This window comes from Artibeus jamaicensis, unplaced genomic scaffold, assembly GCF_021234435.1.
Source record: "Artibeus jamaicensis isolate MK-2021 breed Jamaican fruit bat unplaced genomic scaffold, CSHL_Jam_final scaffold_847, whole genome shotgun sequence".
Taxonomy (NCBI): domain Eukaryota; kingdom Metazoa; phylum Chordata; class Mammalia; order Chiroptera; family Phyllostomidae; genus Artibeus; species Artibeus jamaicensis.
In genome coordinates, this window is record NW_026522057.1 from 19,938,092 (window position 1) to 19,950,859 (window position 12,768).

Sequence of the window (12,768 nt, forward strand, 5' to 3'; positions counted from 1 at the left end):
TAGGGGATTCATTAAATGAGTGGCATAGCCATAAAATGGAATGTGAAGCTGCCTTCCAAAATGTTACCGCAGAATATTTAACGATGAAGAAACTTGCTCAAGTTATATTGGTAAGTGAAAAGAGAGGCAAAGTACTAGAAAGTGCAAAGTACTAGAAAGTACACCTATACCATTTTCCTAATTTGGTCAGGGGAAAGCGTGGAGATGTGTAAAGAGCAATAGAACCCGAAGGGTCATGGTACGGGCTTAATTTCTTCTTATTTATGCTTTCTACATCTTCTACACGGAACAAGCGTTTCTTTTGCAATCAAAAAAAAATAAAAATAAAATTCCCCAGTGCCAGAAAAGAGGAAGGACACAGAAGGGGCACACACGTGGCCTCCTCAAGAGCTGGAGCTGGGAGAAGCAGGGTCGGGCTCCGCGGGGCGGGGGAGCATCTTATATAAGGCACCACCTGCGTGAAGCTGACTCCAGCAGCTGCTTCCACACTCCGCGCCGGATCATGGAGCTTCCCCTGCTGTGTGCGCTGGTGGTGCTGACTTGTGAGTGGAGACAAGAACCCCGGTTGGGAAGGGAAGGAGGGATGCTGGTAGGCCCTATATATCGTTCCTAGGCTGGCAGGGATCCCTACTGCCCTGGCGTCTCAAGCCCCCAACCCTCTGCCCCTTGCAAACAGCCATCAGCAGCTTCCAGTCCCCTAGAACATTGTCTTTGGCCAGAGAGGGCTGGGTGGCAAGCCCCCAGGCTGCTGTGAAGGTCAGAAAATAAAGGTTCAGAATCCAGGGTCTGCTGAGCTGACGCCTGTGGTACTTTGGACAAAAATTACAGAAATGGATCTCCCCACCTGCCTGTTTGACCAAATAATAACAGTCACTTCCGTACACACAGCACTGCATATATTTACAACCCAATCACACTCATGATCTCCCTTGAACCTGGGAAGAGGGTTCTGGGGACTCTGGGTGGGAGATGGAGCAGTTTCTCCTGGATCTTTAGCAGATCAAATATAAAAATGTGGTTGCTAGCAAATTGGCATTTTGTTCTCTAACCATCTCAAAACTATGTGATTTTAGAAAGGATATATTTTTAAATTTGGTTGTAAGTTACCTCGGGACTCCCAAATTATCCAGAGCAGCACATCTCCAGAGTCACAGTGCAAACCATTAGGAAAGTTGCAGTCAAGTTAGAGAAATCCATCTCTCAGATGTAAAGAGGCAAGAGAGCGGAGAGGTAAAATACACAGATAAACCCAACTCAGATGCCAGCCTCACTGTCCCCGGGCAGTGTGACCTTGGCCAAGCCACCCTATCTCTCTCTGTCCTCACCTGTAAAATGAGCATGAGAGCACCCTCTTCACGGGGTTGTTAGAAGAACTTTACTTAGGAAATACATAATAAAATTGTAAGTACAATGAAGGAAGCAGTCAATAGCTTAACACACAGCGCATGCACGGAGTGGTGGCAATATTGCCTCCCGCCCCGGTGGGAGCCCTTGAAAAAGGCTTCATTTCTCTGGGTGGCAGGTAAGGATGGAGCAAGATGCTAGGGCAGGGCTTGCTGAGAAGCTAAGCCAGTTCAACAAAGCCCTCATAGCCACAGGTTGAAGTCCTCAGTTTCTCAGGACTGGCTGCACCTCAGTGCAAAACTGGGAGAAATAAGCCCATCCTAAGGCATCCTGATTCAAGGCTGAGTTTATGGCTTGCCTGTCAAGAGAGAAGAATCCATCTCTCTCTGTATAGTTCAGGTGTGAGCTGGTTTGTGCATGTTTTTCTTTCCTAAAAAGTATTTTATTTATTTATTTTGAGAGAGAGAGGAAGGGAGGCTGAAAGAGCAGGAAAGAAACATCAATCTGTAGTTGCCTCTGGTATGCCCCCAACTGGGGACTCAGCCTGCAACCCAGACATGTGCCCTGACTAGGAATTGAACCAGTGATTTTTTGGTTCTTAGGCCAGCACTCAATCCACTGGGCCACACCAGCCAGGGCTGTGCATGCTTTTCTAAGTTGAAATGAAAAACGGTAGATTTAGGGCAGAAGGAAGGATGGAGGTATACCATAAAGGCAAGATTCTGAATTCAGGACCCTGATTGGCCCCCATGTTGGATGGATGGCCACTCTCTTTGCAATGTTCTGTCTTTGGGTGCCTTTAGCACTGAATCTGGGGTTCCAGAGGGCCTGAGATCATTCATCAGTATGGTCAACTCTTAAATAAGATTTCTCTTTAACATCCATACACCTGGAGCCACACTGAGGGGACACGGGGGGGGGGGCACGCAACAGGCTTGCAAATACCTGACACCGCTAGTCACTTTCAGGTGTAGCCCAAGGCCACCTGTCTGTGACCTCAGCCTTGGTCCTCTGCATGAGTCCCTCCCAACCTCCCCTTCTCAGCCTGGCCTCCCCCAGAGCAGGGCTCACACCTGGGCGTACGATTTAATTTGTTTGTGTGAGTAGCTTTGATTACAACATCATTTACCTGGAGGTCAAGAGCTCTATAACTAGGGTCACCCCAAGTCTCCCTGAGACTCTCGGCTCCCTCTGTCTCCTTGAATCCTCTGTCGAGGTGGCGCACGTGTACATTTTAATCCCCTTCTGATTTTTTCTCTTTCTTGCAAATTCTCCCTTGAATTCATTGACTTCATATATTTCATTTCTCCTAACTCATTGTAACACATTTCTCTCTCCCAAGAAAATAGATTTCCCTTATGATCAATTCCAACCAGAGGCTATTATGACTGAAATAAAAATTATCCCTGAAAATCATTGATTTTCTAAATCATGCTACCACCCCGAAGAGCCAGGCATGCTCTTTACTATGTGAATTCCTCTACCAAACGTGGCGTCGGGGATGGAGGGGTGGGGGCGTTCAGGAAGCAGGGAGAGTCTTCCTGAGGTTGAATCGGATCTCAATGCCTGGGACGGAGAATAAAACCGAGTGCCTTGGGTCTTCTGTGGCAGGTGTGACTCCAACCCAGGGCGGGATTTGGAACCTGAGCAAGATGGTCAAACAAGTGACCGGGAAGACAGCCGTCACCTCCTATTGGCCCTATGGCTGCCACTGTGGACCCGGTGGCAAAGGCACACCCGTAGATGCTACGGATAGGTAACCCCTCCCAGGCAGGCCCACCGGGGTCGTCCTGTCCTGCCTGCACCCCAGGACTCTCTCCTTTCCTCTCCACCCATTTATTTTTTTATTGAGTTTATTGGGGGACATTGGTTAGCAAAATCATGCGGGTTCCAGGTATGCAATTCTATAACACATCACCTGGGTGTTGTATTGTGTGTTCACCGCCTGTGTCACTCCCTCCTCCGCCGTTTATCCCCCTTTACCTTCTTCCATGCCTTCATTCATTCTGTGAATTCGTTCCGTACTATGTGCTGGGAACTCTGCCAAGCTCCGTCCAACACAGCCCCTGCCTTCCTGGGGCTTGCCTTCTAAAGGGTTCCCCAAAGTCTCTGAAGACGCCCGCTTGCACTGCCAACACCTGATCTGTTTAGAATACCCCCACACATGCCCACTGCCACTGCACAGTGTTTTTAAAAAGCCCCACCTCTCTTTGCCATTATCCCCTTTGACCTTTACCACAACCCTGGGAATCACCCACCAGAGGAGAGATGCGGGCTCACCAGGCCCAGGTCATTTCCCTGATCCACCCCTGCAGGCTGTGTGCCCCCGGGCAAGTGGCTGGACTCCCCTAAGTCTCTGTTTCCTCCTCTGCGAGGTGAAGGCAACACGAGTGCCCTGTTGGAGAGTGGGGGCGAAGGTTAACAGAGCATTCCTAGCAAAGGCCTGGAACCCAGGAAGCACCCAGTAAAGATTCGTTAGCAAGAAAGGCCAGAACCCTGCCGGCCCCGACTCTTCCAAGAGGGCCCAGGTTCTCCTCTGGGGCGGGCGTTGCCAGGACCCGAGTCGGCTGAGGCCTCGTGTGTGTGCTCCCCGTCCCACCTCCTGTCCTCTCCCTCCAGGTGCTGCCACACTCACGACTGCTGCTATATTCACCTGAGGTTCCACGACTGCCGCTTCAACTTGGACCATTACAAGTACAGCTTTACCCAGGAGGACATCCAGTGCTGTAAGTGCCTGGGCCTCTGGACCGGACGCCGGGGAAAGCGGTTCTGGCACTCACTGCCTTCACATGCTGTGCAGGGAGGCACAAGCTACTCAACTTCTCTGTTTTTCTTAGGTGTCCAGCGGTAATAGCTGGGCCATGGAGGAGTGTCAGGAATGGGGGCAGGAATATAAAGAGGTCCAGTGGGGGTGGAAGTAGGGAGATGTCCTATCGGGGCTTTGACCCCTTCCTTTATCTGGAAGGGTAGCCAACCTCAGCTTAGATCCCGGGCCCACTGCTGACCAGCTGTGTAACCTTGAACACGTTGCTCACCCTCTCTGAGCCTCAATCTTCTCATCTGTAAACTGAGGATGATAACATTGTTCTGCCCCAAGTAGTTGATTGAGAACTCAAACGAGGGCAGACAGAATGAGCTTCACAGAGGCCTGCTGCAGGACACATGCTCAAGAGATGACATGGGCTGTTGATATTGCTGTCACCACCGTCATCATTATTGTTCCTCACAGCAGCCCAGCCAGGAGGCAGCCCCACCCAGATCCGCTCCATGAAAACTGAGTGAAGAAGTGTTTGCCCCGGGGTCACACAGCTACAAACAACAGAGCCTGGGTCGGATCCCAGCTAACCTGGCCCCTGGGCCCGCGCTTGAGCACTGATTAGGTACTGAGTGCTTGGCTCCTCACTGTAACTCCCCCAACAGCCCCCTGAGGCAGCACGTGACCCTCATCCCCATCTTACAGGAAACGACACTCAAATACAGTGGTCCCTTCTGCCTCAGAGTCTTTGCACGTGCTGTGCCATCTGCCCGGAACACTCCCCCTCCCCCACCCTGGCTCTCTATGGGGAGAGCAGACCCTTCCAAATCCAGCTCAGATGGCTCTTGTCCCACTGCTTTACTGTCCTGCAGCCCCGGCCTTGGTCATTATGTCCATGGAGCAGAGTCTGTGATGTTCCTCTCTGTGGTTCTCATATATCTTCTGCCCCCATGGGAGTGTGAACCTCACAGGTCCTCTGCGTTCAGTCCTGTGCCCCTCAGGGTTTGCCACAGGATAGGTGCCCAGCTGTTCATTTAATGGATGAATAAATAAGGAAAGGCACCACGCCACAAGAGGAGGTCATGGTACGGCCCACGGTCACACAGCCAGAGTCAAAGTAGCTGGAGGACACCCTAAAGCTGAGCAAGGATGGCACTGCCTTCAGAGGTTCCCTCCAGGGACCCCAGACCCTGTCTCAGGCAGGGGTGGACACTGAGCCCCCTCCTCCTCCAACCCACAGCTGACAAAGGGACCTGGTGTGAGCAGCAGCTATGCGACTGTGACAAGGAGTTGGCCTTCTGCCTGAAGCGCAACATGGGCACCTACAACAAAAAGCTGCGTTTCGCCCGGTTCTCCAAGTCCAGCTGCAAGGATCAAACCCCTATGTGCTAGGAGAAGCCTGCCCAGCTGTCCCACGTCCCCTGCCCTGCTGGCTCTTGGACCTCGGAAGTCCGGCAGGATTGCTGACACCCCTGCCACAAGGGTAGCTAACCTCCTGAACCGGCCTGGCTCCTTGAACACACTCCCTAGAAGAGGGAGGGTCTCGGCTTCTTTCCCACCACCCACCTTGCCTCTTGGACCTTCTAAATCTTCCCAACCTAGGCAGCGGCTCTCTCCTTTGAGGGTGGGTTGTAATCTTGGAGAAATCCACAGCTAGGGAGCCCTGGGGGGTGGCGTTTGAGCAGAAGCAGCAGGTGTTGGGGGCAGGGCCTGGGGGCCGAGGAGTGGCAGGTTCTCCCTTGCCTATGGCACTCACTCACCAGGCCTCCCAGTCCCATCTCACTTCTCCAATACACTGTCCGAGCTGCAGCCGGAGTGGCCTCTCTGAAGGGCAACACTGATCTTTCCATCCTGTGACTCTACTTAAAACCCTAAGACCTTCTATCACCCGAGGACAGGGCCTCTTGCAGGAGTTTGGGACCCGCACTGTCTGCGCTGTATCCCTCTCCCTACTAGGCTTGAAGGTCCTGGTTGGTGGGGCCCATGCCTGTCTTGGGCTCATCTGCATTCCTGGTGCCCGAAGTAGTGTAAGGGGAGGCTCGGTACATGCCTCTGGAGAAGGCTGGAGGAAGCCCCTGCTGCTCTTGCCCCAGGCCCGCAAGCACATGCCCCACCGTCCTCCAGGTTCTTTCCTTTCCTGCCCCCAGGCCTTCACCCAGGTGGCCTTTCTTCGGAAATGCCCCGCTTGCCTTCTCCGGGTGACTACGCCCTCGTCGGGCTCCTCAGAAGGCTCCATGGCTGATTCCTCCCCGGCTCTAAGGCCTCACTCCCTCCTCTAAGCTCCCATAGCACTTTTTGGGTCTGCAATTTACCAAACTTCACCTTGGGTGCTTGATCATTGTCTGGACTTCTCTGATCCCTCCCAACTAGACTGGAGCTCCCAGAGGATGGAGGCTATGTCGGTGACAGCTTTCTTTCCTCCGCTCCTCCACATAATAGGTGCTCAGTTAATGCTTACTGACTGAATGAGCCCATAACGCGTAAGTGGAGGTGGTGGCAGATGTTGCTGGTGTCCCACTCAGAGCCCCTCTGGCCCAGTTCCCCGACTAAGCCAGACGTTGGCTCTGAAGTGCTCACATCTGCCTCACTCTCTTAAGGAATGACCTTGTCTGCTGGGAGCTACCTTGCCTATCCGCCCACACTCACCCCACCACCTCTAATGGATGAGAGTGGAATATAACACCATGGAGAGTATGATTGCCCACCCTCTGCCTGCGCAGGGCCATGTGGACTGTACCTTGCACGTCCAAGGGCTCCTCCTGGGGTCAGACATCTGGGGCCACCTCTTTGCTTGCTCTGTTCCCCGGCCTATCCTGTTTTCCTTGTTCCCTTACAGGTTTCTCCTGGGAGTACTCCCTCAATAAATCTGCCACTTGCACAACGAGCCTCATCTCAGGATTGGTTTCTAAGGAAACTGACTTTGAATGGATGAATGGATAGATGGATGATGGATGTACAGTCAATGAAAGAATGGATGGCTTTTTCATATAAGGATCCACAATCTGCCATTCGTATGTAATTAGCCATGTCTTCAGCAACAGGGCTGGGGTACCGGAAGCCACCCGTGACCTCCAGCCTGTGACACACACACATATGTGAAACAACTGGCCCAGCAATTTTCTGTCTACATGAAGCTCAGCGCTTCATGCAAAGGAGCATAATAGGGATTAAGAACTACAGATGCTGAGTTCAAATTCTAGTTATACCACCCACTAGCCACGCGACCTTCCAGGAAGGATCTCAGTTTCCTTGTGTGTGACATATAAATGAAATGAAGAAGAAAATAAGGTGAGATTAGTGCATTAAACAAAATTAATGGCGAAGTCTTAGCACAATGCCTGGCCATGGGTAACCCTCTTTAAACATTAACTGTGTTGTTATTGTGATTGCCATCGTTGCTACAGAGTAACCAAATCCAGTCACTGTCCCAATAAACCCGGAGAAAATCATGTTTTCCTCTGGCCACCCAATTCCTCTCTCTTTTCTACATGACTGTGTAAGCTGTGTCAGTTAGATCCTGAAGCACAATGTCCAATTTATTCAAGGTCAAGAGCTGGCGACTCTAGCTGTCCATCAGAACTTCCATGTTCCAGGCTGTGACTTGGGCATCAGTGTTGGTGGGTATGAGCATTTATTCCTATTTTAAAACGGAACAACCTGATGCTCAGAATGGGCCCAGGAACCTCCTGAGGTCCTGCAACCAGCAAAAGGCAGAGCCAGGATCCGCCCTCGGACTCTTCCCAGCATGCTCCCTGGCACCCACCCCATTTGTACTGATCAGGAAGCTTCCTGCTGAAAACTGTGACTCAATGGGCTTCGACAGTGAGGGCATTTATGACCTTACATGACAATAAGTCTGGGGGGGAGGTGGCTCCTTAGTGGCTTGATGCTGCCATCGTCCCCGGTCTCCCTCCTGCCCCTGGCTGGCCCCAGAGCCTTCCAGAGAGCTGCTCCTGGCTCCAAGAGGGCAGCCGTGACCCAGATCGCAAGCCAGGGCATGATAACATCCAGCAGAGAAAATGCAGTCGCTTTTGTGTCTCTCTTTAATCAGCCCACCACCACCACCTGCAGATCTCCCCACTCAGGACTAGCCCCCCCAAACCACGGTGGCCCCAGTGAGTCCCCTGGTCAGTCTTAACACCTCAGGATTTATTTACCTCTAAGATGGGGCAGGGTCAATGTCTCTGAGAGGTGCACAGCTGTGAGAATGGGGGCTGTCGGAGTTGTTGATGGGACTGGCATTGGGTGGGCACACCTGGGGCTGGGCCAGGAGCAAGGCTGCGTCTGTAGTGCTCCCCTCTGTGAGCTAAGCACCTAGTGCAGGGCCTGGTGGTCACATAATAGGTGTCAATAGGTATTTGTTGAATGAATGAATGAATGAATGAATGAATGAATCCCAGGCTGGTAAAGACATGGCACTTTGGACCAAGAGGAGGGAGGGGCACATAGGGTCTCCGGGTGGCCAGAACTGAGTCCCTGAAGTAAGGCAAGGCCCTCCCACCCAGTGAGTTCTTGTTCTGGGCCAATTGCCCATCACTGGAATCAGATAAGAGTCACAAAGGAGGGAGAGACTTCCAGGCACCTCTGTTCTCGGTCCCCGTCTCTCACGTACACTTGGATGTGGGAGACAGACAGAAGGATGCGGTCACTGAGCATCCTGTTCCCTTGAGGTCAGGTTCTGCACGGACACCAGTGGGTGAGGGGCAGAAGGGACACGGGACACCTGATACTGAGAACCTGTGGTGCCCACTTACCTACTCCTCTCCACCTCCTCGAGCCTTTGCCACCTGCATTTTTCAACTGCAGAAACTGAAACTTCAGGATGAGTCACTTGTTGATAAGTGGCAAGGCTGGGACTTGAACTCAGGTCTGTCTGGCTCCAGGGCCATGTCTCACCCTACCTCCCACACTCTTACTGAAACAGGTGGTGACTCAGCCCCGGTGTCCCTTAAGGGGAGGATAACCACACCCAGGGCCGAGGAGGTGAGGCTGGGTGTGGCAAGGCAGCCAGCCCGGGGAAGAGGGCCAGTGAGTGATTTACCGACAATAATAATAGTGCTCACATTTGGAGCACACTCTCCCGCACAGAGCCCCTTCCCACCACTGGCTGGCCCAGTCCTCGGGTCACCTGGATCCAGGGTTCTGCTTCTGGAGTGTGGGGGTCCCACCCAGGGGCCTCATCAACTGATGGCCTCTCCACATGTCTACCTGTTTTTCCAGCTGGATTTTGCTGCCAGATGCCCGGGCTCCCTTCACACATCCTCTCCTCGTGGCTGTGCAGGTCGGGCTGGGGCTCCTGTCGCTTCCACCACATCTCACTGCCCCTGGAAGGGGAGTGGGGGCGTCTACACTGGCGGTCCCTGCATCCATGCTGACTGCTGAGGTCGGCCGAATGCCAGCCTTTGACCCAGAGCAGCCCGGGCAACCCAGAGTCAGGGCCTATCTCTCTCTAGCTTAGGGTCTTCTGGGGGTTTTTGTCTTTAGTTTTGTCACTGAAAATAAAGAAGAGATTTTAAAGTAGCTTGTGAGAACTTCTCTCTCTGCCTTAGGGTCCTGGCCAAGCCTAACCCGCTCGGGGCCCCTTCAGGAAGGTTCTTTCAGGGCTCTCTGCGAGACTGGCCTCTGTCATCCAGAGCTCAGCTGACAGTCCCTCCCTCAGGAAACCATCCCTGCACTCTCAGCCCAGACTAATCCTCTCACCCCCTCACTTACTGCCAGTCTCTCCGCCTTATTCTAATTCTCCGCTTTCGATTTTCTGATGGTTTTCTTTGTCACTTACTCATTCAGCCATTAGCGCGTCTTACTCCAGCACTCAACTAGAATGTGGACACTCCAAATGCAGGGACCACAACATGCCCAGGATCCAGAACAAGGCGGGAGGTGTATAAAATAGCTGTTGAATGAATGAACGAAAGAACGAACGAATGAATGAATGAATGAAAATTGAAAGCTCATCCTATTTCTCTCAACTGAGCTACTTCCCAAATGCATGACCTTGAGCCAGTGGTTTTACTTCCCAGATTCTAGATTTGTGATCAGTGAATGAAGTTGATCACACCTACTTCTTGGGGTTGTTTGTGAGTCCCATGAACAGGAATTTTTGCCAGACCCTCACCTCTTTCTTGATGAGTGCTTCCGGTTGGTGAGAAGCATGGGAAAGAGTGGAAGGGGTGGGTATACAGACTGAAAAGGGGACACACATTTTATCACCTCCCAGCCCCCTCCATCACAACTGTCACAAATCAAGAACACTTCCCTACTCCCTGGAGGCCGTGGAACTGAGGTGGAAGGTCATTCTCCAGGTGGGCTGCTTTCTCTGGAGTTTACTCCAGGAGCCAGGGTGGGCTGGGGTGAGCCAAAGGCAAGGCTGTCCCCTCCACTCAAGTACCCAGACCGGAGATGAGTCTGCTCTGGTCTTGGCTCTGCTGACAGCCAGCAGTGGAAGCCCTTCCCTGATCCTAAACACCCCAGGTCAGGGAACCCGAGGGCGGAAGGAAGAGGAAGAGATTCACCTGGTTTCCTAAGGGGGAGATGGGAAGATACACTTTTCTGAGTTCTCTCATGCTGAGAACCTTACATACTTTTTTTTAATTCATTATTTCACAGATGAGGAGTTAGGCTCCGATAAGAAATGTCTCGCTGGAGGTCACTCCCTCAGTGAGAAGTGGCAGAGGCCAGCCAGCTCGGGAGGTCAAGCCCTATAAGTAATCCGGCATCCTGGCGCCCCACCCCCAGCCCAGGTGGGGCCTCCCTAAGGCCACGGTTCTGAGACTTCATAAGAATCCTTCAGGGGACCTTGTTTAAAATGCAGGTTCTTGGGCCCCATACCCAGAGAGTCTGATTCTGGGTCTGCGTGGGGCCCAGGCACCTGCCTTTTTAACAAGCGCTGCTGGATGGGAACCATACCCCCCAAAGAAAGCAGTCCTCCCTCCTCTATCACTGGGACCCCGGGACCCCACTTCCCCTATGCCTGGCGTCTAGAGCAAGAGGGATCTGCCCCCATGGCTAACCCCAGGGCTGATCAGCTCGTTAATCCCGAGGCGTGCTCCCTCTGGGCTGGCACGGCTCCCAGGGCGGGAAGACTGGTGACCCACATTCTAAATCAGACCACGCAAGCCGGCTCTCTGGGCCTCCTCGGCTTCACCTGCCAGAAAGGAGGGGGCGAGGGCGGCGGTCCCCAAACCTCAGCCTTTCACACGTCACAGTCCTGATGTCTGCTTTAATATTTCACTTTATGGAAAGCTTTTCTTACTCTAAATAAATTTAGGTAAGAAACATATGGCCTTGGCCGGGTGGCTCAGTTAGTTGGAGCATCGTTCTCTGCACCAAAAATGTTACAGGTCTGATCCCCCCGGGGCAGGGCACGTACCTAGGTTGCAGATTGGATCCCAGGTTGGGGTGTATGCAGGGTGGGGGGCAGCTGATCGATGTTTCTCTCTCTTTCTCTCTCAGTCAATCAACAAACGTATCTTTGGGTGGGGAAAAGGGAAACCAAAAGGAAACATGTCACTCTGGCATAGGGAAAACCAAGATCACTCGTCATAAACAGAAGAAGGGCATGAGAATAAATGCAACAAACAAAACTCTCCTTGGACAGAAGAGGTACACAGTCAACAGCTGGGTGAACCAGCAGGCGCCCGAGAGACACTCAGGGTAGCTGGGCTCCACACTGACGCCACCCTCCCCTCGACACCGTCTGAGGGCTCCCCGTGAGTCCGTGCAGTTCATTCAATCCTCTCCCGAAAGCCCCGCACCAGGGAGACGAGGGTGAGAATGTGGGATCCGCAAAAGTGGGCAGTCAGGGAGCTGGGGCCAGGAGCCGAGGGGCCTCACACCGGGCCTGCTGGTCTCTCCTTTGCTCCATGGCCTTGAAAGGGATGAAGATGTGCCACCCCCCAAAAATGTGCCACATTAAAATTAGAATTATTTGGAGCCAAAGGAAATTGAGAAGACTTCTCTGTGCTCCCTTCATCTGCCCTTATAAAAGCAGGGCCTGAATTTCCCTTTGGAGAGGTGCCCCCCCTCCGGCTCTGCCCTCGTACGAGGGAGAGAAGAACAGCTCTTATCTCTCGGACTGTCAACACCAACGTGAATTTGCATACACTGACTATGAAAATAGCCCTTATCTTCCCTTATTTCCCCCACATATTTCCCAGTCATTTCCCCCTAATTTATGGTCCCGCAAAGTCTAAACCCCCTTTCCTTTGCTAACGTGTTCGAGAAGCCGCTGAGTCCAACCGCGGCGCCGAGTTGAGCTTCTTTCCTGTGCACGCGAATATTAACGAACAAATATTAATGTCCCAGTGTGCCTCTTGTCTCGTCCATGCGTCCTTTGTTAGTTTAATTCACGGGCCCTCATTCAAAGGGGGAGGAACATTTTTTCCTCACCAACACTGTCCCGCAGATCCCCACGAACAGCAACACCACCAAAGTGAAAACCGCAGGCTGTGTGGAAAACTAAGGAACAGCACAGCCGCCTGGACTCGTGGGGAAAATGCGTCACATGAAGGGTTGGTGAGAGAAACGCTCTGACATAGTGGTTGAGACTGTGGGCTCCGTGTCCCAAGGGTTGCCAGCTCCGGGGTGTCCCAACTCCTGGGGAGGGGGTCTTGGCCACTCCAAGTCATTAAAACTCTCGGAGCCCAGTTCCTGTACCTCTAAAGTGGGGA

The 12,768-nt window shown here is 52.6% G+C and overlaps 1 protein-coding gene across 2 annotated transcripts; it reads left to right on the plus strand.

Annotated features, from left to right (window-relative positions):
* The first annotated feature begins 426 nt into the window (after positions 1-426).
* PLA2G2D (phospholipase A2 group IID) lies at positions 427-6,983 on the plus strand. Of its 2 annotated transcripts, none has more exons than XM_037140097.2 (4): positions 427-542; positions 2,956-3,100; positions 3,964-4,070; positions 4,574-5,315. In XM_037140097.2, exons 1-4 carry the CDS (start codon positions 503-505, stop codon positions 4,624-4,626), a joined length of 345 nt encoding a protein of 114 aa, XP_036995992.2. In that variant the 5' UTR covers positions 427-502; the 3' UTR covers positions 4,627-5,315. The 2 variants fall into 2 exon arrangements, with proteins under 2 accessions (XP_036995992.2, XP_036995991.2); XM_037140096.2 differs by lacking the exon at positions 4,574-5,315 and adding an exon at positions 5,340-6,983 and having other exon boundaries at positions 436-542.
* The last annotated feature ends 5,785 nt before the right edge of the window (positions 6,984-12,768 follow it).